Raw genomic sequence first — 25,705 nt, 5'->3', positions numbered from 1 at the left:
ATGGCTGTATGTATATGTTTAAATTCATTAAGATATATACTTTAATGTGTACAATTTTATCAGTTTTATAAATGGAATATAAAACAAAAGTGGAGGGAATATAAAGATTTCATATTTGTATACTAAGATTAAAATGTTCATAGAATATTTGAAGTGGAGATGTCTACTATGAAGATAAAAATAAAAATTAAGAACTGGAGCCGAAACCGGTTTGGCTCAGTGGATGGAGCATCGGCCTTCGGACTCAAGGGTCCCAGGTTCGATTCTGGTCAAGGGCATGTACCTTGGTTGTGGGCACATCCCCAGTAGGGGGTGTGCAAGAGGCAGCTGATGGATGTTTCTCTCTCATCAATGTTTCTAACTCTCTATCCCTCTCTCTTCCTCTCTGTAAAAAATCAATAAAATACATATTAAAAAAAAAAGAACTGGAGAAAAGTCTAGGCTGCAGATAGAGATGTGAAGGTAAGAATACATGACAGGATTAAAATTATGGGTTTAGATGTCATCACTTAGAGGGGAGAATAAGGAAAAAATGGACCCAAGTTGGAAACTTAGACAGTGCCATATATGGAGCTCAAATTGAAATATGAAGGCCTGCTATCCTTACTTCTTAGATAGGAGAAAATGGGAAGAAACCCTAAATTCAAATATACTAGGATATTAAATAAGCTCAATACTAAACCACTCTGGGACCGGCAAGTCATCAAATCCCATTTTTCTTTCTTTTTCTTTTTATTCCCCTTTTTCCCCGCATACTCACATCTATAAACCCACTTTTGCTCCACCTTGTATATGTGCTAGTTATATTATTAGGAAAGATATAACAGATCAGATGCTCCTAAAGGCAGGAAGTTGTCATTTTCAAATTTTTCATCTTTTGAAGATTTATCTTTGTTTTGCACATAGTAAGTGTGTATATATTCAAGTTCCATTTTTCAGTCTTTAAAATGGTGATAAGATTTCACAAAAAGAATTGGTCACAAGAGTAGATTAAGATCATGAGTCTAAAATTTTTTTTTTTAATTTCCAAAATACTACACAAGAGTGAGAGTGAAACTGTTAACCCAGGCATCCTCAAACTACAGCCCGCGGGCCACATGCGGGTATTTTTGCCATTTTGTTTTTTTACTTCAGAATAAGATATGTGCAGTGTGCATAGGAATTTGTTCATAGTTGTTGTTTTTTAACTATAGTCCAGCCCTCCAACGGTCTGAGGGACAATAAACTGGCCCCCTGTTTAAAAAGTTTGAGGACCCCTGTGTTAACCAGACTCTGGCTGTCTTTCTCATACCTGAGGGGAAATGTTAAGGACTCCAGGTATAAATTAGCTCCCAGGTAAAGACAAACTAAACTATTGTAGCAAAGAGATAGAAAATCCATTTATGTAAACTTCAGTTCAAAAGAACTGAAAGTAAATCAGATAGCTAAAGGTTAAGAGAGAGCATTGTGAGCACTTGCTAAAGAAGAGGTAAGTTAAGAATTTGTAGCCAACAATAAAAAGTCCAGTCTAGCAGAGTAGTCAGGGTAGTGAGAAGTTTGAATTTTATTTCATATGGACTTGGGAGGACACATATTTTTAGAGCAGAGTTTTGGTTTAAAAAAGACATGATAAATTACTACTTTAATCATTAGAGACACATAGATCAGTTCAGAGTTTTTAAATAATGCTTCTTGAGGATCACCTGGGATAATAAAGAGGAAGACTATGTGAACAGGTCACTAAGATCCCCTATCTATGTTTAACTGCACACCTCCACTTCATCTCTTTTACTTACTGTACAATTGTTTAGAATGTCATTTCTTTCAAAAACATCAATACTAAAATAAAAGAGTAGGTTAATATCACAATATTGTTTTACAAAAAATATCTATTAGATTCTTTAATTTATCTTTATTGTTCAAAGTATTACAGATGTGCCTCTTTTTCCTCCATTAATCCCTCTGCTCCCCACTTTCTTCCCCTTCACAGTCACCTCACTATGGTCTGTGTCCATGGGTTATTAATACGAATTTGTCTACTGGATAAAATTATTCAAAAATACTAAGTTTTACCATCATACAGAAAAGGGAGTTTTCTTTCTACAAAAGACTCTTCCCAGGGCTCCCTTCATGTCTCTGTTCCTCAGGCTGTAGATGAACGGGTTCAGCATGGGCGTCACCACAGTGTACATCATAGCCATGACCATCTCCTTCACAGTAGAATTGTCAGCTGATGGGCATAAATAGAGACCAATAATTGTCCCATAGAACAGTGACACCACAGCCAGGTGGGAGCCACAGGTGGAGAAGGCCTTGCGCATACCTCCAGCAGAAGGAACCTTGAGAATAGATGACACAATCCGTGCATAGGATGTGATGATGAGTAGGAACGGTATGACAAGAATGAGCCCTCCCGTGATAAATATCACCAACTCATTGACTCGAGTGTCAGAGCAGGACAGCTTCAGCAGAGCAGACATGTCACAGAAAAAGTGAGGAATCACATTGTTGGCACAAAAACATAACCTGGCCATGAGCAGAGTGTGTAACATGGCATGCAATGTGGTCAGCCCCCAGGACAGCGCCACCAGAGTGAGACAGAGCTTGGGGCTCATGATGGTGGTGTAGTGCAGGGGGAAGCAGATGGCCACATAGCGGTCATAGGCCATGGCCACAAGGAGGAAGCTCTCCAGGTCTCCAAAAAATAGGAAGAAGTACATCTGGGTCAGGCAGCCTGCATAGGGGATGGATGGGACTTGGCTCTGCATGTTCTGCAGCAACTTGGGCATTGTGACAGAGGAGAAGCAGAGGTCAGAGAAGGACAAGTTACTGAGAAACAAATACATGGGCGTGTGGAGCTGAGAGTCCAGGCGAATCAGGAAAATGATGAGGAGGTTCCCCAGGACGGTGGTAACATACATGACCAGGAACAGGGCATAGAACAGGTTTTTCTGCTCTGACTTGATGGGCAGGCCCTGGAGGAGGAACTCTGTGATGGCAGTTTGATTCTGTCCTGCCATATACTTCTTCAATGCCTTTAAGTAGAGACAACAGTGTCCATTAAAATCTGAATTTAAATAAAACATATTTTGTACAATATGGTCTGTTTGATGGCCTAAAAAAATTATGTTATATCAGTTTCATCACAATAATGTAACCTCTAGACCCCAAATCTCTCTAATCAGAATTTTTATGATGGAAAATGCCTTATTTTCTTCAGTTCTCTTTGACAAGTAGCAATATTACAGCCTTTCTAAAACACTCTTACTGATTTTCTCTCCCCTTTTCTTCCACCTTTCCTTCCTCTCTCAATAATTTTTTTAAATCCTTCCAAAAGGGCTTCATAATCTGACACCTGCCTACATGCACAGCTTCATCTGGCTCCACAGTGACACATTCCTCTCTCCACCAGTACAGGACTTGTATGTCATAATTCGTTACCTTCAGCTTTTCGCACTTGTGTGCCCCTTGCCTAGTACTTACTCCCTCTGCCCCTTCTCCTGGTTTCCCCTACGTAGTCCCTTTCTCCACAGACCACGTGGGAAGCTACTGCTATGTTTCCATAGCATCCTGTGCTTATCCCCACAGCACTGAGTCCCATGGGGATTATTTGTTTCTAGCTGTCTTTCCTACTGAATTGGAAACTCCATGCAGAAAAGATCATGACTGCAGCAGGACCAGCAACTGGCATGGTGCCTCAATGAAGCTGAGGTTTCATGAATATTTATTGGTTGTGCTTCAGACTGAGACATGCATTCCACCAACATTAAAGGCAGCAGAAGTTCTTTTAAGTAAAATCAAAAGGTTCTTTCAAGTAACAGTCACTACTCTTACTAAATTTTCCCAGAACAACCTCTACCATTTCACACTAAATTTGACAGTATTACAGAATATGTGGGTGTAATTTTGTGCCCATGGAAAATGTCAGGGTACCTCAGATTCACTACTCTTGTCACTCATACTGATGATAATGATAATAGAGATAGATAAATAGATAGATAGATAGATAGATAGATAGATAGTCTATTCTTTCTATTTCTGTGGAGCACCATGACTAAGACACCTTAATGTGTCTAAAAGCAAACAAAGCAAGCAGAGAAGCACTAAGAGACAGGGAAAGCTCCTTCAGAAAAGACATAATTGAGTCCAGTGGCTGGATTTTTGGCCCCTGATGCTGTTTGATCCAGCCACATAGACAGTTTTTATAATTAGACACTCTGCACTGATAATACAGTGGGGAAAACATCCAGGCAAAATCACACACCTGGCTTATCTGAATTTTGTTTCCCAGTAAGTTCATGGGACCTGACTCTTGTGCCGATAGTATGCTGGAGATGACAAATAGGAGACAGAACTTGCAGATGCTACCACCGATGATGCAATAAGCCTCTCATCTTCTTTGCCCATTAACTCTGTAGTTATCAGCTTGGATTTCACATTAAAAAATAAAAACGAGGGCAGTGCTTCTGAAATGAATGCCCACACAATTACCCTGGAGTTCAAGTAAATCACTGATTTTTGATTCAGTAGGAAAGAGGCTACTCTTAATTGAGTACCCAACTAATACCAATGCTATTGTCCATGGACTACACAAGGAATTGCAAGGATATATGATGCTTTTAAAAATAAGGATTACTGAGGCCCTCAGATAAATTAATCACAATCTCTGAGAGGGAGCCTGTGCAAAATTCTATAAAGCTCCCATATAGCAAGGGATGAGAACTACTGCATTCAAGTCTATTTCAAAAGCTGCCATTATATTGGGATAATACAATCTTGTGGGAATACATTTATGCAATAGATAATATTTATGAATGCTGCTGCTAATTAAACAATTGGATTAATGAATATTAATCAAAATATTCCTAGAACTTGGGGAAGTCATGGGAGACTGAGAGGTGGAGAAGAGGAGGTTCATCATACCTGTAAACTCTCCAGCAGAACATCACACAACCTAAAAAATCCAATTAGAAGGGTCATTTGTCCAACTTACCAGTCTGTCTGAGGGTGATTCCAGGACCCTGGCTTGAGATCCTGCTCCCCTTCATTCACTAAGGCATGTGAAGTAACAGTTCCGTAGTTGTCACCTTTGTCTGCAACATCCCTTCTCACATCTCCCACCCTGCACATCCTTGGGTCTAACTAGCATTGGATCTCAAAGGATGCTAAATCCTGGAGGAATTCATTAAAGGCAAAGTAATTACTCAGGGCCTCTCAGGAAAATACTCTGAGTTTTAAAGAAGTGACTGATTAAAATCACTGATAACACCTGACTATACCTGGGGGGAAGGTGGAATAGAGAAAAGTTCATGAATGGATGTTTAAACACTGCCTGTTTAATAGACACTAGACCTGTGAGGCTTGAGCCTACATTTTTGGAGGTGAAGGAAGATGGAGAAGCTATAAGTAACTAGTAGGGACGAGAATGTGAATTATCATAAAATATCTGAGGAGTATAGTAGTTTCTACCTGGTAGACAATTAGAAGCAATCACTGTTCTTTGAGCAAAGTGCGGTGAAAGACATATATTTTGGAATTATTCTCAGGGTGGTAGAATATCTCACTACAACCCAAGTCCTCATAAGCATACCCAAGCGGGGAGATACAGCTGCAGCTAACAAAATTAGACCTCTATTATCCAGCCACATTCAACTTTATGGAAAAGACGAGTAAAAGATAAACTCTCCCAGATCATACACAATTTCCTCAATCCAAGATTGGAAAGGAAATCTAGTTTGAAACCCACTGAGGTACTTCTAGCTCCTTACCTCTCTAAGAAAACCTTAATACACTCACCACCGCCATCTTCTCTACTACTCTACATCTGTGTCAGATTAACTCCTAGTCTCCTTTTCCTTATGTTGCAGTTGATCACAATACCATGGTTGACATTTATAACTCCTTCTTTCACCACACATTCCATCTTCTCCTTGCCCATCATCTCAGCTGGGTGGGGTTCTTCACATAGTGATATTATGCAAACCTTCATTTCCAGAGAATTTGCATTTTCATTGCTCTTGTCTTTATTGGTTTGTTATAGATTTCATTAACATTTATTATTAGACATGACAATACTAAGCTGTAGCAAAAGAATTCCATAGGATTTCAGACATGGTCCTCTTTGATCCAGCTGTGTAGAACATCCTAGTTTTCCCTCTGTGATCAATATCACTACCCAGACAGAATGACAATCATGATCTTTGTCTATTGCAGTGGTTCTCAACCTTTCTAATGCCGTGACCCTTTAACACAGTTCCTCATGTGTGGTGACCCCCAATCATAAAATTATTTTCGTTGCTATTTCATAACTGTAATTTTGCTACTGTAATGTAAATATCTGTGTAATGTAAATATCTGTGTAAATATCGTAATGTAAATATCTGTGTTTTCCAATGGTCTTAGGCGACCCTGTTAGTGGTTCTCAACCTGTGGATCGTTGAGAGCCGTTGCTGTAGAGCCTAAGACCATCAGAAAACACAGATATTTACATTACGATTCATAACAGTAGCAAAATTACAGTTATGAAGTAGCAACGAAAATAATTTTATGGTTGGGCGTCACCACAACATGAGGAACTGTATTAAAGGGTTGCGGCATTAGAAAGGTTGAGAACCACTGGTCTATTGGCTCACATAAGAACTGCAAATTCGTACAGGTGGTAGGCTGAACTTCTGATTCAGTGAAACCATTGTTACATCCTCTGGGGGGAGCACTCCTGAGACACTTCTTGTGCACCATTCTCAATCCAGCCTCACCTCTTAAAATCCAGACACAGTTGCAGTAACCAACTCTGCACTGACTTCAAACACCTTTAATAAATGCAACCTCAATAGACAGAGAAAGCAGGGGGGTGAAGGCATGTACGGGAGTGGGGTGGGGAGGGCAATGGGGGGATATGGACACATATTTAATACCTTTATCAATAAAAAAAGATAAAAAATAAATAAATGCAACCTAATAGCACCTCATCTCAATTCTGCTGCACATACTCCTCTATTCCTGCTTTCAGCTTTCCCTAGCTCCATGAAACAAGATTTTAGGGAAATCTTTCTCAGTATTCAGACAAATATTTAGGTACATACATAATCCTTCATTGTAGAGTGTGAGTTCTTGATTGAGGGTGTTTTGCATATGGAACTCCAATTTTTCAAGCACTGATAGTTGAAAAGATTATTTTCCACTGAATTATCTTTGTATGTTTGTCAAAACTCAATTGATGACACATGAGTGAATATATTTCTGGGTTCTATTTACTCTTATATGTTTTCTATACTGATCTATATTTCTATTTTTTCTCTCATACAATACTTCCCTGATTATATTTATTACATTAGTGAGCAGGCAATGTTAGTCATTCGATTTTGTTCTTCATTTCCAAAGTTAAATTTGCTATTTTAGTTTTTTGCCTTTACATATAAATTTCGCAATCGAAATATAAATTTGTAACCCCCAAAAAATCTTGTTGAAATTTTAAAAAATGTTTTCATTGATTTTTAGAGAGAGAAGAAGTGAGAGGGAGAGATAGATAGATATACTGATGAGGACAGAAACATCAACATTGGCTGCCTCCTGCGTGTCCCATACTGGGGATCGAGCCTGCAACCAGACATGTGCCCTGACAAGGAATCAAGCAAGTGACCTCTTGCTATGGGTCAGCACTTAAACCACTGAGCCACACTGATCAGTGTCTTTTGGAATTTTGATTGGTATTGTATTAAATCTTTATATCAGCTTCATAACCGTCAACATCAAAACAATATTGAGTCTTCCAACCCCTGTACATGTTATATCTATGATGTCTTTAATCAGTATTTTGTGATCTTCAAGATATAAATCTTTTTATATATTGTGTGAGATTCATATGTAAATTTTTAGCAGTTTGGTGCTATTATAAATGGTACTTGAAAGTATTTTTTCTGTGGTATGTCCTAGATGGTGGCATAGAAGGTTGTTTAACTCACCCCTCCCATGAACACACTAAATATACACCTACATATAGAACAATTCCTACTGAGAGACAACTGAGGGCTGACTGACCAGCTTTTGTACAACACACAAGAGATGACACCACATAAAGAAGGTTGGGGGACTTCAGAAGTTCTTCAGGATATGTGCCAGTGAGTGCCATTTTTTACATTCTCCCTCCACCTAGATAGTGACGGCAGGAGGCCCTAGCAAAAGTTCTGGCAGACCTGCACATTCCTTGCCACACTGCCCTGAGCCCACTTTGGCCCTGGACAGTCATGGCATGGATGTATGTGCCTGTGCACAAGGCCACCCTCCTGGAACCAGCTCCAGCCCAGACAGCCAGTGCCCCAGGTGTCACACATGCTGACCTTGGCTACAATGGGCCTGACAAAATCACCCAACATACAGAGACTACACAGAGGTCCTTTATATACCAGGTCACTTTTTCAAGACTAGAAGAGATACATATTTCATCTAATTTATAAAAATAAACAGAAATAGTCAAACAAAATGAGAAGACATAGGAATATGTTCTAAATGAAGAAAGAAGAAAAAACCCCTAATGAACAAGATAAGTTATTTTCTGAAAAAGAATTCAAAGTAATGGTCATAAAGATGCTCACCAAAGTTGGGAGTAGAATAGAGGATGTCAGTAAGAACTTCAACAGAGTTATAAAATGTAATAAAAATCCAATCACAGTCATTTTCTTTAACAGATATAAAGGGAGAAGATGACAGAAAATCAATAAGGAAACAATGGACTTAAACATCACATTAGACCAGATAAACTTAATAAATTTATAAAAACAACTAATACATATTCTTTTCAAGTGCACATAAAACATTCTCCAGGATAGATCACATATTAGGCCACAAAACAAGTCTCAATAAATTCGAGAAGATTGAAATCATATCAAGCATCTTGTCTGACTGAAACTAGAAATCAACTTACAGGAAGTAAGTTGGAAAAAAACACCAACAACATACCACTAAATAACAAATGGATCAAAGAGAAAATCAGAAATTACATTTAGTCAAATGAACATGTAAACAGAAGTTTCCAAAATCTTTGGGTTGCAGTCAAAATAGTTCTAAGAGGGAAGAACAGAGCAATACAGGCCTACCTCAAGAAACAAGGAAAATCCTAAAAAAGCAATCTAACTTTACACCTAAAGCAACTAGAAAAATAATAACAAACAAAACCCACCCTCAATCAAGACTCTTTCAGCTGAGGCTCACTGCTCTGGCCAGACACATGGAGATGCAAGACACCAGCCTTACAGAGAGGTGGGGGACCCCCTCTAAGTCAATGATCCTCAAATTCTGCTGCATATGAGGTCACTGGGGAACATTAAAAAGTTCCACTCCACTCTGGCTGGTTTGCTCAGTGGATAGAGGTTGACTTGCGGACCAAAGGGTCCTGGGTTCGATTCTGGTCAAGGGAATATACCTCAGTTCCAGACTCCTCCTCGGCCTGGGCCCTGCCTCAAGCCTTCACTGCCCTATGGCATGCAAGAGGCAACCAATGGATGTGTTTCTCTCACATCGATATTTTTCTGTTTTTCCCTCTCTTCCATTCTCTCTAAAAAAATCTATGGAAAAATATCCTTGGGGGGTGAGGATTAAAAAATAAAAATAATAAAAGTCTCATCAAAGTGACTTAGAGGAATATACCTTAACATAATAAAGAAACCAACTAAATCCAGAGTGAGAAAAGGAAGGAAACAGCCAAAATCACAGCAGAAATGAATGAAATAGAGCCAGAAAACAACAGAAGAAGAAAAATAAAACTAAGAGCTAGTTCTTCAATAAAATGACAATAAATACATATCTATAAACAATTGAATCTAAAAATCAAGATAAATGAACAAGGGATCTAATGAAAATAAATTGATCAATAAAATAGAACTAGAGGCATGGGAACATGGAACTGACTGACAAATCTCAAGAGGGAATTGGGGGACAGGAAGAGATTAACCAAAGAATTTATATGCATTACCTATGGAAACAGACAATAGGGTGGTGAAGGCCTGAGGCAGGGCAGGAACCAGGTGGAAAGAGGGAGGGGGACATCTATAATAATGTCAACCATAAAGATTTTTTTAAAAGATCAATATTGAAAAAAGGGAATAGTTAATATCCCAATAATAATATCAATATATTCACTGGATAAATTATGCAAGAATTCCATTTTATATCCCACATATGAATGAAATCGTGGTTCTTAACTTTTTCTGTCTGACTTATTTCACTTAGTATGATATCTCAAGGCCAATGGCACCACAATAAATTTAATAAATAAATAAAAATTCAAGTTTCACCATCATGTAAAGAAGGACGTTTTATTTTTACAAAAGACTCTCCCCAGGGCTCCCTTCATGTCTCTGTTCCTCAGGCTGTAGATGAACGGGTTCAGCATGGGCGTCACCACAGTGTACATCATAGCCATGACCATCTCCTTCACAGTAGAATTGTCAGCTGATGGGAATAAATAGAGAACAATAACTGTCCCATAGAACAGTGACACCACAGCCAGGTGGGAGCTACAGGTAGAGAAGGCCTTGCGGATACCTCTAGCAGAAGGGACCTTGAGGATGGATGATACAATTCGTGCATAGGACATGATGATGAGTAGGAATGGGATGACAAGAATGAGCCCTCCCATGATAAATATCACCAAGTCATTGACTCGAGTGTCAGAGCAGGACAGCTTCAGCAGAGCAGACATGTCACAGAAAAAGTGAGGAATCACATTGTCGGCACAAAAACACAACCTGGACATGAGCAGAGTGTGTAACATGGCATGGAACGTGGTCAGCCCCCAGGACAGCGCCACCAGGGAGAGACAGAGCTTGGGGCTCATGATGGTGGTGTAGTGCAGGGGGAAGCAGATGGCCACATAGCGGTCATAGGCCATGGCCACAAGGAGAAAGCTCTCCAGGTCTGCAAAAAACAGGAAGAAGTACATCTGGGTCAGGCAGCCTGCGTAGGGGATGGATGGGACTTGGCTCTGCATGTTCTGCAGCAACTTGGGCATTGTGACAGAGGAGAAGCAGAGGTCAGAGAAGGACAAGTTACTGAGAAACAAATACATGGGCGTGTGGAGCTGAGAGTCCAGGCGAATCAGGAAAATGATGAGGAGGTTCCCCAGGACGGTGGTAACATACATGACCAGGAACAGGGCATAGAACAGGTTTTTCTGCTCTGATTTGATGGGCAGGCCCTGGAGGAGGAACTCTGTGATGGCAGTTTGATTCTGTCCTGCCATATTCTTCTTCAATGCCTTTAAGAGAGATAACAGTGTTCATTAAAATCTTAATTTAAATAAGACATATTCTGTACAATATGGTCTGTTTGAAGGCCTAAAAAAATATGTTATATCAGTTTCATCACAATAATATAACCTCTAGACTCCAAATCTCTCTAATCAGAATCTTTATGATGGAAAATGCCTTATTTTCTTCAGTTCTCTTTGACAAGTAGTAATATTACAGCCTTTCTAAAACACTCTTACCAATTTTCTCTCTCCCCTTTTCTTCCACCTTTTCTCTCTCAATAATTTTTTTAAAATTCTTCCAAAAGGGCTTCATGATCTGACACCTGCCTACATGCACAGCTTCATCTGGCTCCACAGTGACACATTCCTCTCTCCACCAGTACAGGACTTGTATGTCATAATTCGTTACCTTCAGCTTTTCGCACTTATGTGCCCCTTGCCTAGTACTTACTCCCTCTGCCCCTTCTCCTGGTTTCCCCTACGTAGTCCCTTTCTCCACAGACCACGTGGGAAGCTACTGCTATGTTTCCACAGCACTGAGTCCCATGGGGATTATTTGTTTCTAGCTGTCTTTCCTACTGAATTGGAAACTCCATGCAGAAAAGATCATGACTGCAGCAGGACCAGCAACGGGCATGGTGCCTCAATGAAGCTGAGGTTTCATAAATATTTATTGGTTGTGCTTCAGACTGAGACATGCATTCCACCAACATTAAAGGCAGCAGAAGTTCTTTTAAGTAAAATCAAAAGGTTCTTTCAAGTAACAGTCACTACTCTTACTAAATTTTCCCAGAACAACCTCTACCATTTCACACTAAATTTGACAGTATTACAGAATATGTGGGTGTAATTTTGTGCCCATGGAAAATGTCAGGGTACCTCAGATTCACTACTCTTGTCACTCATACTGATGATAATGATAATGGAGATAGATAGGTAGATAGATGATAGATAGATAGATAGATAGATAGATAGATAGATAGATAGTCTATTCTTTCTATTTCTGTGGAGCACCATGACTAAGACACCTTAATGTGTCTAAAAGCAAACAAAGCAAGCAGAGAAGAAGCACTAAGAGACAGGGGAAGCTCCTTCAGAAAAGACATAATTGAGTCCAGTGGCTGGATTTTCGGCCCCTGATGCTGTTTGATCCAGCCACATAGACAGTTTTTATACTTAGACACTCTGCACTGATAATACAGTGGGGAAAACATCCAGGCAAAATCACACACCTGGCTTATCTGAATTTTCTTTCCCAGTAAGTAAATGGGACCTGACTCTTGTGCCCATAGTATGCTGGAGATGACAAATAGGAGACAGAACTTGCAGATGCTACCACCGATGATACAATAAGCCTCTCATCTTCTTTGCCCATTAACTCTGTAGTTATCAGCTTGGATTTCACATTAAAAAATAAAAACGAGGGCAGTGCTTCTGAAATGAATGTCCACACAATTACCCTGGAGTTAAGTAAATCACTGATTTTTGATTCAGTAGGAAAGAGGCTACTCTTAATTGAGTACCCAACTAATACCAATGCTATTGTCCGTGGACTACACAAGGAATTGCAAGGATATATGATGCTTTTAAAAATAAGGATTACTGAGGCCCTCAGATAAATTAATCACAATCTCTGAGAGGGAGCCTGTGCAAAATTCTATAAAGCTCCCATATAGCAAGGGATGAGAACTACTGCATTCAAGTCTATTTCAAAAGCTGCCATTATATTGGGATAATACAATCTTGTGGGAATACATTTATGCAATAGATAATATTTATGAATGCTGCTGCTAATTAAACAATTGGATTAATGAATATTAATCAAAATATTCCTAGACCTTGGGGAAGCCCAGGGAGACTGAGAGGTGGAGAAGAGGAGGTTCATCATACCTGTAAACTCTCCAGCAGAACATCACACAACCTAAAAAATCCAATTAGAAGGGTCATTTGTCCAACTTACCAGTCTGTCTGAGGGTGATTCCAGGACCCTGGCTTGAGATCCTGCTCCCCTTCATTCACTAAGGCATGTGAAGTAACAGTTCCGTAGTTGTCACCTTTGTCTGCAACATCCCTTCTCACATCTCCCACCCTGCACATCCTTGGGTCTAACTAGCATTGGATCTCAAAGGATGCTAAATCCTGGAGGAATTCATTAAAGGCAAAGTAATTACTCAGGGCCTCTCAGGAAAATACTCTGAGTTTTAAAGAAGTGACTGATTACAATCACTGATAACACCTGACTATACCTAGGGGGAAGGTGGAATAGAGAAAAGTTCATGAATGGATGTTTAAACACTGTCTAATAGACAGTAGACCTGTGAGGCTTGAGCCTACATTTTTGGAGGTGAAGGAAGATGGAGAAGCTATAGTAACTAGTAGGGATGAGAATGTGAATTATTGTAAAATATCTGAGGAGTATAGTAGTTTCTACCTGGTAGACAATTAGAAGCAATCACTGTTCTTTGAGCAAAGTGCCATGAAAGACATATATTTTGGAATTATTCTCAGGATGGTAGAATATCTCACTACAACCCAAGTCCTCATAAACATACCCAAGGGGGGAGATACAGCTGCAGCTAACAAAATTAGACCTCTATTATCCAGTCACATTCAACTTTATGGAAAAGACGAGTAAAAGATAAACTCTCCCAGATCATACTCAATTTCCTCAATCCAAGATTGGAAAGGAAATCTAGTTTGAAACCCACTGAGGTACTTCTAGCTCCTTACCTCTCTAAGAAAACCTTAATACACTCACCACCGCCATCTTCTCTAACTACTCTACATCTGTGTCAGATTAACTCCTAGTCTCCAGCTTTTCCTTATGTTGCAGTTGATCACAATACCATGGTTGACATTTATAACTCCTTCTTTCACCACACATGCCATCTTCTCCTTGCCCATCATCTCAGCTGGATGGGGTTCTTCACATAGCAAATCTTCATTTCTAGAGAATATGCATTTTCATTGCTCTTGACTTTATTGGGTTGTTACAGTTTTCACTAATATTTATTATTAGACATAATACTAAGCTATAACAAAAGAATTCCACAGGATTTCAGACATGGTCCTCTTTGATCCAGTTGTGTAGAACATCCTAGTTTCCCCTCCATAATCAATATCACCACCCACACAGAATGACAATCCTGATCTTTGTCTGTTGGCTCACATAAAAACTGCAAAGTCATACAGGTGGTAGGCTGAACTTCTGATTCAGTGAAACCATTGTTACATCCTCTGGGGGAAGCACTCCTGAGACACTTCTTGTGCACCATTCTCAATCCAGCCTCACCTCTTAAAATCCAGACACAGTTGCAGTAACCAACTCTGCACTGACTTCAAACACCTTTAATAAATGCAATCTAATAGCAACTCGTCTCAATTCTGCTGCATATACTTCTCTATTCCTGCTCTCAGCCTTCCCTAGCTCCATGAAACAAGGTTATAGGGAAATCTTTCTCAGTATTCAGACAAATATTTAGGTACATACATAATCCTTCATTGTAGAGTGTGAGTTCTTGATTGAGGGTGTTTTGCATATGGAACTCCAATTTTTCAAGCACTGATAGTTGAAAAGATTGTTTTCCCCTGAACTAGCTTTGTACCTTTGTCAAAACTCAACTGATGACACATGAGTGAATATATTTCTGGGTTCTATTTACTATTATATGCTTTCTATACTGATCTATATTTCTATTTTTTCTCTCATACAACACTTTATTATATTTATTACATTAGTGAGCAGGCAATGTTAGTCATCAATTTTGTTCTTCATTTCCAAAGTTAAATTTGCTATTTTAGTTTTTTGCCTTTACATATAAATTTTACAATCGAAATATAAATTTGTAACCCAAAAAAATCTTTTTGAAATTTTAAAAAATGTTTTCATTGATTTTTAGAGAGAGAAGAAGTGAGAGGGAGAGATGGAGAGACATACTGATGAGGAGAGAAATATCAACATTGGCTGCCTCCTGCGTGTCCCATACTGGGGATCGAGCCTGCAACCAGACATGTGCCCTGACAAGGAATCAAGCAGGTGACCTCTTGCTGCACTGATCAGTCTCTTTTGGAAATTTGATTGGTATTGTATTAAATCTTTATGTCAGCTTCATAACAGTCAACATCAAAACAATATTGAGTCTTCCAAACCCTGTACATGTTATATCTATGATGTCTTTAATTAGTATTTTGTGATCTTCAAGATATAAATCTTTTTATATATTGTGTGAGATTCATATGTAAATTTTTAGCAGTTTGGTGCTATTGTAAATGGTACTTGAAAGTATTTTTTCTGTGGAATGTCCTAGATGGTGGCATAGAAGGTTGTTTAACTCACCCCTCCCATGAACACACTAAATATACACCTACATATAGAACAATTCCTACTGAGAGACAACTGAGGGCTGACTGACCAGCTTTTTTACAAGTCACAAGAGATGACACCACATAAAGAAGGTTGGGGGACTTCAGAAGCTCTTCAGGATATGTGCCAGTGAGTGCCATTTTTTACATCCTCCCTCCACCTAGATAGTGCCGGCAGGAGGCTCTAGCAAAAGTGTAAGAAGTGGTTATAGGATTAAGCCTCAGACTGACCTGCTGGCAAAGTCACAAACAAGTCCCAGCTTGGAGGGCACAGTCCTCTAAGCATAATTAAGCTTGGTCTTGTGACTGCTCCCTAGATCTTTCCTGGGTAGCTAGTGGGCTGTGGGAGGGGCAGCAAGTGCTGCCAAAACAAGTAAAACTTACAAGAACATTGTCAATTGCCTTGTTTGTCCCTGACAATAAATAAAGCCTCAGCTTTGCAGTCTGGATCTGTTCTTTGGGCTCATCAAGGCACAGAAGATCCACCTAGACCCAGCTTTTTCTCTTTGTCTATCATTTCTCCATCCTTCGTCGCCCCCACTCTGGCTCCCCGAACCCTTGGCTGTGCTGGCGCAGCACACAAAAGTTCTGGCAGACCTGCACATTCCTTGCCACACTGCCCCGAGCCCACTTTGGCCCTGGACAGTCATGGCATGGATGTATGTGCCTGTGCACAAGTCCACCCTCCTGGAACCAGCTCCAGCCCAGACAGCCAGTGCCCCAGGTGTCACACATGCTGACCTTGGCTACAATGGGCCTGACAAAATCACCCAACATACAGAGACTACACAGAGGTCATTTATATACCAGGTCACTTTTTCAAGATTGGAAGAGATAGATATTTCATCTAATTTATAAAAATAAACAGAAATAGTCAAACAAAATGAGAAGACATAAGAATATGTTCTAAACGAAGAAAGAAGAAAAAACCCCTAATGAACAAGATAAGTTATTTTCCCAAAAAGAATTCAAATTAATGGTCATAAAGATGCTCACCAAAGTTGGGAGTAGAATAGAGGATGTCAGTAAGAACTTCAACAGAGTTATAAAATGTAATAAAAATCCAATCACAGTCATTTTCTTTTAACAGATATAAAGGGAGAAGATGACAGAAAATTAATAAGGAAACAATGGCCTTAAACATCACGTTAGACCAGATAAACTTAATAAATTTACAAAAACAGCCTAATACATATTTTTTTCAAGTGCACATAAAACATTCTCCAGGATAGAGAGAAAAAGATGGTGGCTGGCAGGACAGAGCTGAGAGAGAGGAAGTGAGTGAGGGTATGAAAGGAGTGTGTGTGGATGTGCGTGGGGTGTGTGTGAGTGAGGGAGGGAAAGGTAAATCTCGCAGCAGCAGCAGGGGCTGGCAGACAGGCTCTCCTTGACAAGGAGAGACGACCACCGCTGGACTCCAACACGGAGCCCACGCCATCTTGAAAGAGAGAACGGCCTTTTTTAGAAACTCATCAACACCACCACCAAGACAGGCCTTGGAACTGCCCCGCGACCCAGCACCCACTCCAACCAATATCCTGCTACCCCAGCTGCAGACCCGAGGACCCTGGGACTTCCACCTCCAAAGGTACACCCCTCAGCAGCTCAAGACACCCATGAAAAACACACATGGTGTTAAAACAAGCCAGAGGAAAATAATTTGGGCAAAAAATGAAAAAGAATCCCAAGTCAAATTTATAGAAAATATTCCTTTATTAGCTTTTGGTCGAGAATATGTTTGTATGTTTTCAGAAAACAACTCCAAGACCATGTGGATTCCTGCAACAGAGAGAAATTGACAGGACTGCTCCAGCCATGAAGACAGAAGAGAAACAGTCCAGAGATGGAAGACGCTGACGACGCCTTGCCATACTAGCAGACAGCAGCTGTGCGTCGCTGAAGGTTGCCCAGGACCAAACCAGAGATGGTCGGACCTGCATCACCACCATTTGTCCACCATCCAGAACTGAAATATCATTGCTGACATGTACACGTAAGGAACTGTTTGACATTGAAATTGGGACTCAAAAGAACTGTTGGCCCAGAAAGAAACTCACTACAGACTGATTCATTTGCCTCTCAGCATAACCATTATGGCTTGTCTCATTTTCGGTTCTTATAAGTATATTTCTTGTATCACATGATCTCATGCATCTAGGGGAAATAATGAACAACATAAACTAATGAACAAAAACAGACCCGGAGACAGGGAAACATCGATCAGACTGTCAAACTTCAGAGGGAAGGTAGGGGAGGGTGGGGGAAAGGGAGAGAGATCAACCAAAGGACTTGTATGCAGGCATATAAGCCTAACCAGTGGTCATGGACAACAGTGGGGTGGAGGCATACGTGGGGAGGGGTTTGGGATGGGAATGGGGGGATAGGACAATTATGTGATACCATAATCAATAAAGAAATCAAAAAAAATAATTAAATAAATGAAAAAAGAGAAAAGAACAGAGGAGATAAATGAAAAATGTATATAAAATAGAAGATTTAAACCAAAATATGCTTAGCAATTACATTAGATGTAAATCAAATAACCAAGTTAAAAGAGGGTCAAATATATGGTGACAGAAAATAATTTAACTTTGGGTGGTGGACAAACAATGCAATATACAATTTCTATGTATCATAGAAATGTACACTTGAAAATTTCAGCTACTGGTGGGAGTATGGAGAACCCAGATCTATTGATCACTATTGATAGGACTGTAAACTGATACAACCATTTTGGAAACTATTTGATATATCTACTAATGCTGCACATGCTTACAACCCATGGGCTAACATTTATAATAGAAATAGAAATATTTATACACAAATATAAAAAAGCACACAAATATTTATGCACCTTTGATTAAATTAACAAAAAAATAAAAGCAACCTAAAGGTCAATCAATAATAGACTAAATAGTGAAATATTCACACAGGAAATACAATTATTGCAATAAATAAAGAACATCTTACTGCTATATGTAATTATATAAATATTGAGTAAAAGATACTAGATTGAAAAAGTAATTGTATGATTTTATATAAAATTCAAAACCAATAAAAACTGACTTATAGTAACAGAAAAAAAAAACAAAAACAACAACATTCTCCAGGATAGATCACATATTAGGCCACAAAACAAGTCTCAATAAATTCGAGAAGATTGAAATCATATCTAGCATCTTGTCTGACTGAAACTAGAAATCAACTTACAGGAAGTAAGTTGGAAAAAAAACACCAACAACATACCACTAAATAATAAATGGATCAAAGAGAAAATCAGAAATTACATTTAGTCAAATGAACATGTAAACATAAGTTTCCAAAATCTATGGGTTGCAGTCAAAATAGTTCTAAGAGGGAAGTACAGACCAATACAGTCCTACCTCAAGAAACAAGGAAAATCCTAAAAAAGCAATCTAACTTTACACCTAAAGCAACTAGAAAAATAATAACAAACAAAACCCACCCTCAATCAAGACTCTTTCAGCTGAGGCTCACTGCTCTGGCCAGACACATGGAGATGCAAGACACCAGCCTTACAGAGAGGTGGGGGACCCCCTCTAAGTCAATGATCCTCAAATTCTGCTGCATATGAGGTCACTGGGGAACATTAAAAAGTTCCACTCCACTCTGGCTGGTTTGGCTCAGTGGACAGAGGTCGACCTGCTGACCAAAAGGTCCTGGGTTCAATTCTGGTCAAGGGAATATACCTCAGTTCCAGACTCCTCCTCAGCCTGGGGCCTGCCTCAAGCCTTCACTGCCCTATGGCATGCAGGAGGCAACCAATCGATGTGTTTCTCTCACATTGATATTTTTCTGTTTTTCCCTCTCTTCCATTCTCTCTAAAAAAATCAATGGAAAAATATCCTTGGGGGGTGAGGATTAAAAAATAAAAATAATAAAAGTCTCATCAAAGTGACTTAGAGGAATATACCTTAACACAGGGGTCCTCAAACTTTTTAAACAGGGGCCAGTTCACTGTCCCTCAGACCATTGGAGGGCTGGACCATAGTTTTAAAAAAAACTATGAACAAATTCCTATGCACACTGCACATATCTTATTTTGAAGTAAAAAAACAAAACAGCAAAAACACCCGCATGTGGCCCGCGGGCCAGTAGTTTGAGGACGCCTGCCTTAACATAATAAAGAAACCAACTAAATCCAGAGTGAGAAAAGGAAGGAAACAGCCAAAATCAGAGCAGAAATGAGTGAAATAGAGCCAGAAAACAACAGAAGAAGAAAAATAAAACTAAGAGCTAGTTCTTCAATAAAATGGCAATAAATACATATCTATCAACAATTGAATCTAAAAATCAAGATAAATGAACAAGGGATCTAATGAAAATAAATTGATCAATAAAATAGAACTAGGGGCATGGGAACATGGAACTGACTGACAAATCTCAAGAGGGAATTGGGGGACAGGAAGAGATTAACCAAAGAATTTATATGCATTACCTATGGACACAGACAATAGGGTGGTGAAGGCCTGAGGCAGGGCAGGAACTGGGTGGAAAAGGGTAACGGGGGAGGGAGGGGGTCATCTGTAGTAATGTCAACCATAAAGATTTTTTTTAAAAAGATCAATATTAAAAAAGGAGAATATATTCACTGGATATAATTATGCAAGAATTCCATTTTATATCCCACATATGAATGAAATCGTGGTTCTTAACTTTTTCTATCTGACTTATTTCACTTAGCATGATATTTCAAGGCCCATCTATACTGTTGCAAATGGCAGTATTTAATCTTGTCTCATGGAAATGTACACTTGAAATCTATAAAATCGTATTAACCAATGGCACCACAGTAAGTTTAATAAATAAAAAAATAATCCAAGTTTCACCATCATGTAAAGAAGAAAATTTTCTTTTTACAAAAGACTCTCCCCAGGGCTCCCTTCATGTCTCTGTTCCTCAGGCTGTAGATGAAAGGGTTCAGCATGGGCGTCAACATAGTGTACATCATAGCCATGACCATCTCCTTCACAGTAGAATTGTCAGCTGATGGGAATAAATAGAGAACAATAACTGTCCCATAGAACAGTGACACCACAGCCAGGTGGGAGCCACAGGTGGAGAAGGCCTTGCGGATACCTCTAGCAGAAGGAACCTTGAGGATGGATGATACAATTCGTGCATAGGACGTGATGATGAGTAGGAAAGGGATGACAAGAATAAGCCCTCCCGTGATAAATATCACCAACTCATTGACTCGAGTGTCAGAGCAGGACAGCTTCAGCACAGCAGACATGTCACAGAAAAAGTGAGGAATCACATTGTCGGCACAAAAACATAACCTGGCCATGAGCAGAGTGTGTAACATGGCATGGAACGTGGTCACTCCCCAGGCCAGCGCCAACATAGACAGGCAGAGCTTGGGGCTCATGATGGTGGTGTAGTGCAGGGGGAAGCAGATGGCCACATAGCGGTCATAGGCCATGGCCACAAGGAGAAAGCTCTCCAGGTCTGCAAAAAACAGGTAAAAGTACATCTGGGTCAGGCAGCCGGCATAGGGGATGGATGGGTCTTGGCTCTGCATGTTGTGCAACAATTTGGGAATGGTCACTGAAGAGAAACAGATATCAGACAAAGACAAATTGCTGAGAAACAAATACATGGGCGTGTGGAGCTGAGAGTCCAGGCGAATCAGGAAAATGATGAGGAGGTTCCCCAGGAAGGTAGTAAGATACATGGCCAGAAACAGGGCATAGAATAGGTTTTGCTGCTCTGGCTCAACCAGCAGGCCCTGGAGGAAGAAGTATGAGATGACAGTTTGATTTCTTCCTGTCATGTTCTGTGTCCAGTATCTTTAGGAAAAAATAACAGTGTCCATTAAAAATCTGAATGAAAATGAACATATTTCTATGATATATGGTCTGTTAGTTGTTCTGCAATAATTTATTTTATTCTCATTATTTGTAACAACACTCTGTTACCACAAATATAACATATCACCAAATCTAAGCCACTTTTCAAACTTATTTTTTCATTTTTCATTAATTAACATATAACAATATTCCTCCCTTCTAAAACACTCTTATCTCTTCTATGTGATCACACTGGTTCTTCTGATATTTCCCTGGGCACTTATTCTCAGAAGCTGTGATTGGTTTCTACTCTAACAGGTTTTGTTTTTGTTTTGTTTTGTTTTTTGTGTGTTTGTTTGTTGTTGTTGTTTTGTTAATCCTCACCTAAGAATATTTTTCAATTGATTTTTATTTTTATTTTTTAGAGAGAGAGTGGACAGGAAAGGAAGAGACAGAGAGAGGGAAACATCGATGTGAGAGAGACACATTGATTAGCTGCCTCCAGCACGCACCCCACCAGGACCAGGGATTGAGCCTGAAACCCAGATACGTGCCCTTGACAAGAATCGAATCCAGGAGCCTTCAGACCACAGATTGATGCTCTATCCATGGAGCCAAACTGGCTAGGGCTCTAACAGTCTTTTTTTTCTGTTGAGAACATTAGCTGGTACTCAAGTCTTTTTATTTTTATTGTTGACACTATTACAGATGTCCCTCATCTCCCCCTTTTTACCCACCTTCCCCCAGCCCTGGCTCCCCCTTCTCTCTGGCCATCACATCTCTGTTGCCTGTGTCCATGAGCTATGCATATATGTTCTTTGGCTAATCCAGTGATGGCGAACCTATGACACACGTGTCAGCACTGACACGCGTGCCATTTCTGATGACACGCGGCCGCTGAGGCGGCCACATGCCGAGGATGAAACATTTGCTGCTCCTGAGGATGAAACATTTGCGACTAGAGTCTTGGAGTTAGTTTTTTCCTCAAAGTGACACACTACCCGAGTTATGCTCAGTTTTTTGGCGAAGTTTGACACACCAAGCTCAAAAGGTTGCCCATCACTGGGCTAATCTCTTCACCTTCTTTCATCCAGTCCCTCCCTCACCCACCTTCCCTCTGACAGCTGTCAGTCTATTCCATGTACCCATGCCTCTGGTTCTATTTTGTTCATCAGTGTATTTTGTTCATTAGATTCCACATATAAGTGAGGTCATATGGTATTTTTCTCTGAATGGCTTATTTTGCTTAGCATAATACGCTCCAGGTCCATCCATACTGTTGCAAAAGAGCTCCTTTTACAGCCATATAGTATTCCATTGTGTAAATGTACTATATATTGGTGTTTCCTTGGGCTTTTTCTTAAACACTATTCTTTTCTAAGTCTCCATATACCGCCCTAAAGAGCTTGTGTATAAATCTCATGGGTAAAATTCTGCCACCTTCAGAATTGCATCATCAATTGTTTAGTGATTATCTCCCCATGTAATATCACAAGCATCTTCAGCTCAACAGATCCCAAATGAAATTCATAATCTCACCCTGCCCCTCTCCGGACCCACTCCTCCAAGTCTCTCACATCTCAGTAAAAGAAACTCAGACTCAAGTCATCAACCAGATAAGGTGAGAACTCCCCAGATAAGTTGAGAACCCACTGCTATGTCCCCACAGCACTCAGTCCCATTGGGATTATTTGCGTATGGCTGTCTTCCCTACCGGATCATAAACTCCTTGCAAGAAAGGCCATGAACTGCACCTGGCACAGTGCCTCGATGTAGCTGGTGTTTCATAAATATTTGTTGGCTATGCTTCAGTCTGAGACATGCATCCCTCCAACTTAAAGACAGCAAACTCCTATTAAGTTAGAATACCTACTCCCACTAAATCCTCTCAGAACAAGAGATGACTAGTTTTTGCCACTTTATTACAAAATTCCCAGATGTAATCTCAGACTTCTAGAAAATATTAGACTACTTCAACCACACTACTCTTTATCAGGAATAGAGAACCCAGTAAATACATGCACACTGTCACTCCCTGCTTGTGCTGATACCCACAGGATATGATGATATTGCTGTGAAAAATAAACCTGATGGAGAGGTTCTGTAATTGGGGGAGAAAAGGGAGGAATAAAGATAATTTCTACCCTTGGGACCTCTAGTTCTTCTGTAGATATCCATACCTCAGAGTGTGCTTCAGAGCTGACGAAGCTGAGGAGCATTAAGGGATATGGGCTGAGTGGAACTGCTGGGATTTCCATCCTGCTGGTGCTGTTTAATTGAGCCACATTAATAATTTTTTACATGTAGACGTGTTGGTTTCACAATAGAGAAAATCATCAAGTGAAGTTTCATATACCTCATGTCTCAGAATTTTACACCCCTGTAAAACAAGTGGGACCCACCTCTGGTGTCAAGAGTTTCACTAGGAACCACAAGCCAGAGAGCCAGCGTTTGCAGCTGCTGCCACCGATCAGGCTTCTGAGCTTCGGCTGCTCAATCAATGATGCCTCATCCTCTTAACCTGGTGAAGCAGTAGTTAACTGCACATGAGAGTAGTGCTTCTAAAAATGTAATATGCATGTAAACTAGCTGTTAAATGCTGGTTTTGATTTAGTGAGTCTGTGGTGGCGCCTAGAATTCTACATTTTATAAGCACAAATTTTATATTTGTTGATGCCAATTCTGGTCTATGCACAACACTCAGTAGCACGAACGTGCAACACATTTTAAAATACAGATTACTGCACCCTCCCCCAATAAATGTAATCAGAATCTCTGGGGAAGGAGAGCCAATCCAAAATATCTTAATGTAATTCCTTATGTAATTCCAATACAAGGCATCCCAAAAATTTATATACACACTTTAACAGCTGATAGCTCAATTTTGAAAATGAAATATATCTTAATAAACACTGCCTTTATAATTATTCAAAGTGTGTGCATTTTGGGGACACTATATATATATAAAATCAGTCAAGGATTAAGAACCTCTGTATTGAGACGCTTGCCTCACACAGATGTCTTTTGTTGAAATGATACAATCTTAAGAGATACATTACCTAGTAACATTTATGAATGCTATCATTAAAACTGGTGAACATCAGTCAAAACATTTCTAGAATCTGAACAAATCTTGAAAGCCTGAGATGTGGAGAATGATTATTACACTTGAAAAACTATCCTGCAGAACAACACGAGACCCTCTGATTAGAAGGACCCTACAAGACCAGCTCATTCATCCTTTGTCCAACTTACCCAGTCTGTCTGAGGGTGATTATAGGACCCTGGCCTGAGATCCTGCTCCCTTTTATTCACTAAGGCACATGAAGTAATGGCCTCTGTAGTCATCACCTGTGTCTGCAACATCCCTTCTCACATCTCCCATCTTCACACCTGTGGACCTAAGGGGCCCTGCATCCCAAAGGAGGTTAGATCCTGGAGGAACTCATTAAAGACAAAGTAATTATGTAGGACTGCTCTAGCACAATGCTCTCAGAGTCCTGGAACCGTGACTGGTTATAGTCACTGATCATACCTGACTATAGTTTGGGGGAAGGCAAGGATGGAGAGAAGCTCATGTATGGACGATTAAACACTATCTGTTTAATGGACATTAGGCCTGTAGGTCTGGAGCCTACATTTCCAGAGGTGAAGGAAAATGGTTGGAGAAGCCAACTAACAGGGACCAGAATGTAAATATCCTAAAATATCTTAGGAGTTAGGCGGCTTTATCTGGTGGGCAATCAGAGAAAAGTGCCAAGAAAGACATATATTTCGGAAAGATTCCCAAGGTGGAAGAACCTCTTACTATAATCCAATTTCCCATGAATATACCCAAGGGGAGAAATACATCTGCAGATAACAAGGATTTGACTTTTATTACCTAACCATATGGAAAGGACAAGAATAAAATACACTCTCCCAGATCATGCTCAATCTTCCTCAGGCCAAGATAGAAGAGAAACTCAGATTTGCATTCCATTAAGGTACATCTAGCTTCTTACCCCTCTAGGAAAACTCCAGGCGTCCTCAAACTACGGCCCGTGGGCCACATGTGGATGTTTTTGCCGTTTTGTGTGTTTTTTTTACTTCAAAATAAGATATGTGCCGTGTGCATAGGAATTTGTTCATAGTTTTTTTAAAACTATAGTCCGGCCTCCCAACGGTCTGAGGGACAGTGAACTGGCCCCCCGTTTAAAAAGTTTGAGGACCCCTGCCTTAACAGCACCCCACCACTACTATTATCTCTACTACTTTACTGATGTGTCAGATTACCTCGTTTCCAGCTCCTCCTTACCCTGCAATT

At 39.9% G+C, this 25,705-nt stretch overlaps 3 protein-coding genes across 9 annotated transcripts in view; all 3 read right to left on the bottom strand.

Annotated features, from left to right (window-relative positions):
- Positions 1 to 2,054: 2,054 nt before the first annotated feature.
- Positions 2,055 to 5,851, bottom strand: LOC129147362 (olfactory receptor-like protein DTMT). Its single transcript, XM_054709283.1, has 3 exons — positions 5,776 to 5,851; positions 4,973 to 5,151; positions 2,055 to 3,014 (listed from the first exon to the last, which is right to left on the bottom strand). The coding sequence occupies exon 3, from the start codon at positions 2,997 to 2,999 to the stop codon at positions 2,055 to 2,057; it is 945 nt and encodes a 314-aa protein (XP_054565258.1). The 5' UTR covers positions 3,000 to 3,014; positions 4,973 to 5,151; positions 5,776 to 5,851.
- Positions 5,852 to 10,275: 4,424 nt separating this feature from the next.
- Positions 10,276 to 25,705, bottom strand: part of SPATA22 (spermatogenesis associated 22) — a 35,943-nt gene continuing 20,513 nt past the window's right edge. For 2 of the 7 annotated variants that reach the window (XM_054709472.1, XM_054709476.1), the window contains 2 exons: positions 11,040 to 11,230; positions 10,783 to 10,890 (listed from right to left, as the gene is read on the bottom strand). In XM_054709472.1, coding sequence (XP_054565447.1) covers positions 10,854 to 10,890; positions 11,040 to 11,230 — 228 coding nt within the window. In that variant the 3' untranslated portion in view covers positions 10,783 to 10,853. Of the gene's footprint in view, positions 10,426 to 10,782; positions 10,891 to 11,039; positions 11,231 to 13,189; positions 13,364 to 13,982; positions 14,172 to 20,491; positions 20,594 to 25,705 lie in introns of those variants that run through there. The other 5 variants (XM_054709477.1, XM_054709474.1, XM_054709473.1 and 2 more) reach the window with 5 other exon arrangements.
- Positions 14,132 to 21,383, bottom strand: LOC103299936 (olfactory receptor-like protein DTMT). Its single transcript, XM_008156801.3, has 2 exons — positions 20,437 to 21,383; positions 14,132 to 14,171 (listed from the first exon to the last, which is right to left on the bottom strand). Exon 1 carries the CDS (start codon positions 21,381 to 21,383, stop codon positions 20,439 to 20,441), a length of 945 nt encoding a protein of 314 aa, XP_008155023.2. The 3' UTR covers positions 14,132 to 14,171; positions 20,437 to 20,438.

Source organism: Eptesicus fuscus, chromosome 20, assembly GCF_027574615.1.
Source record: "Eptesicus fuscus isolate TK198812 chromosome 20, DD_ASM_mEF_20220401, whole genome shotgun sequence".
Taxonomy (NCBI): Eukaryota; Metazoa; Chordata; class Mammalia; order Chiroptera; family Vespertilionidae; genus Eptesicus; species Eptesicus fuscus.
Note: the sequence above shows the minus strand (reverse complement) of the source record. Positions and strands in the feature narration are given on the sequence as shown.

What these genes read in the sequence shown, in the direction of transcription:
- LOC129147362 (XM_054709283.1), bottom strand. Translation starts at nt 2,999, where the DNA reads ATGGCAGGACAGAATCAAACTGCCATCACAGAGTTCCTCCTCCAGGGC.
- LOC103299936 (XM_008156801.3), bottom strand. Translation starts at nt 21,383, where the DNA reads ATGACAGGAAGAAATCAAACTGTCATCTCATACTTCTTCCTCCAGGGC.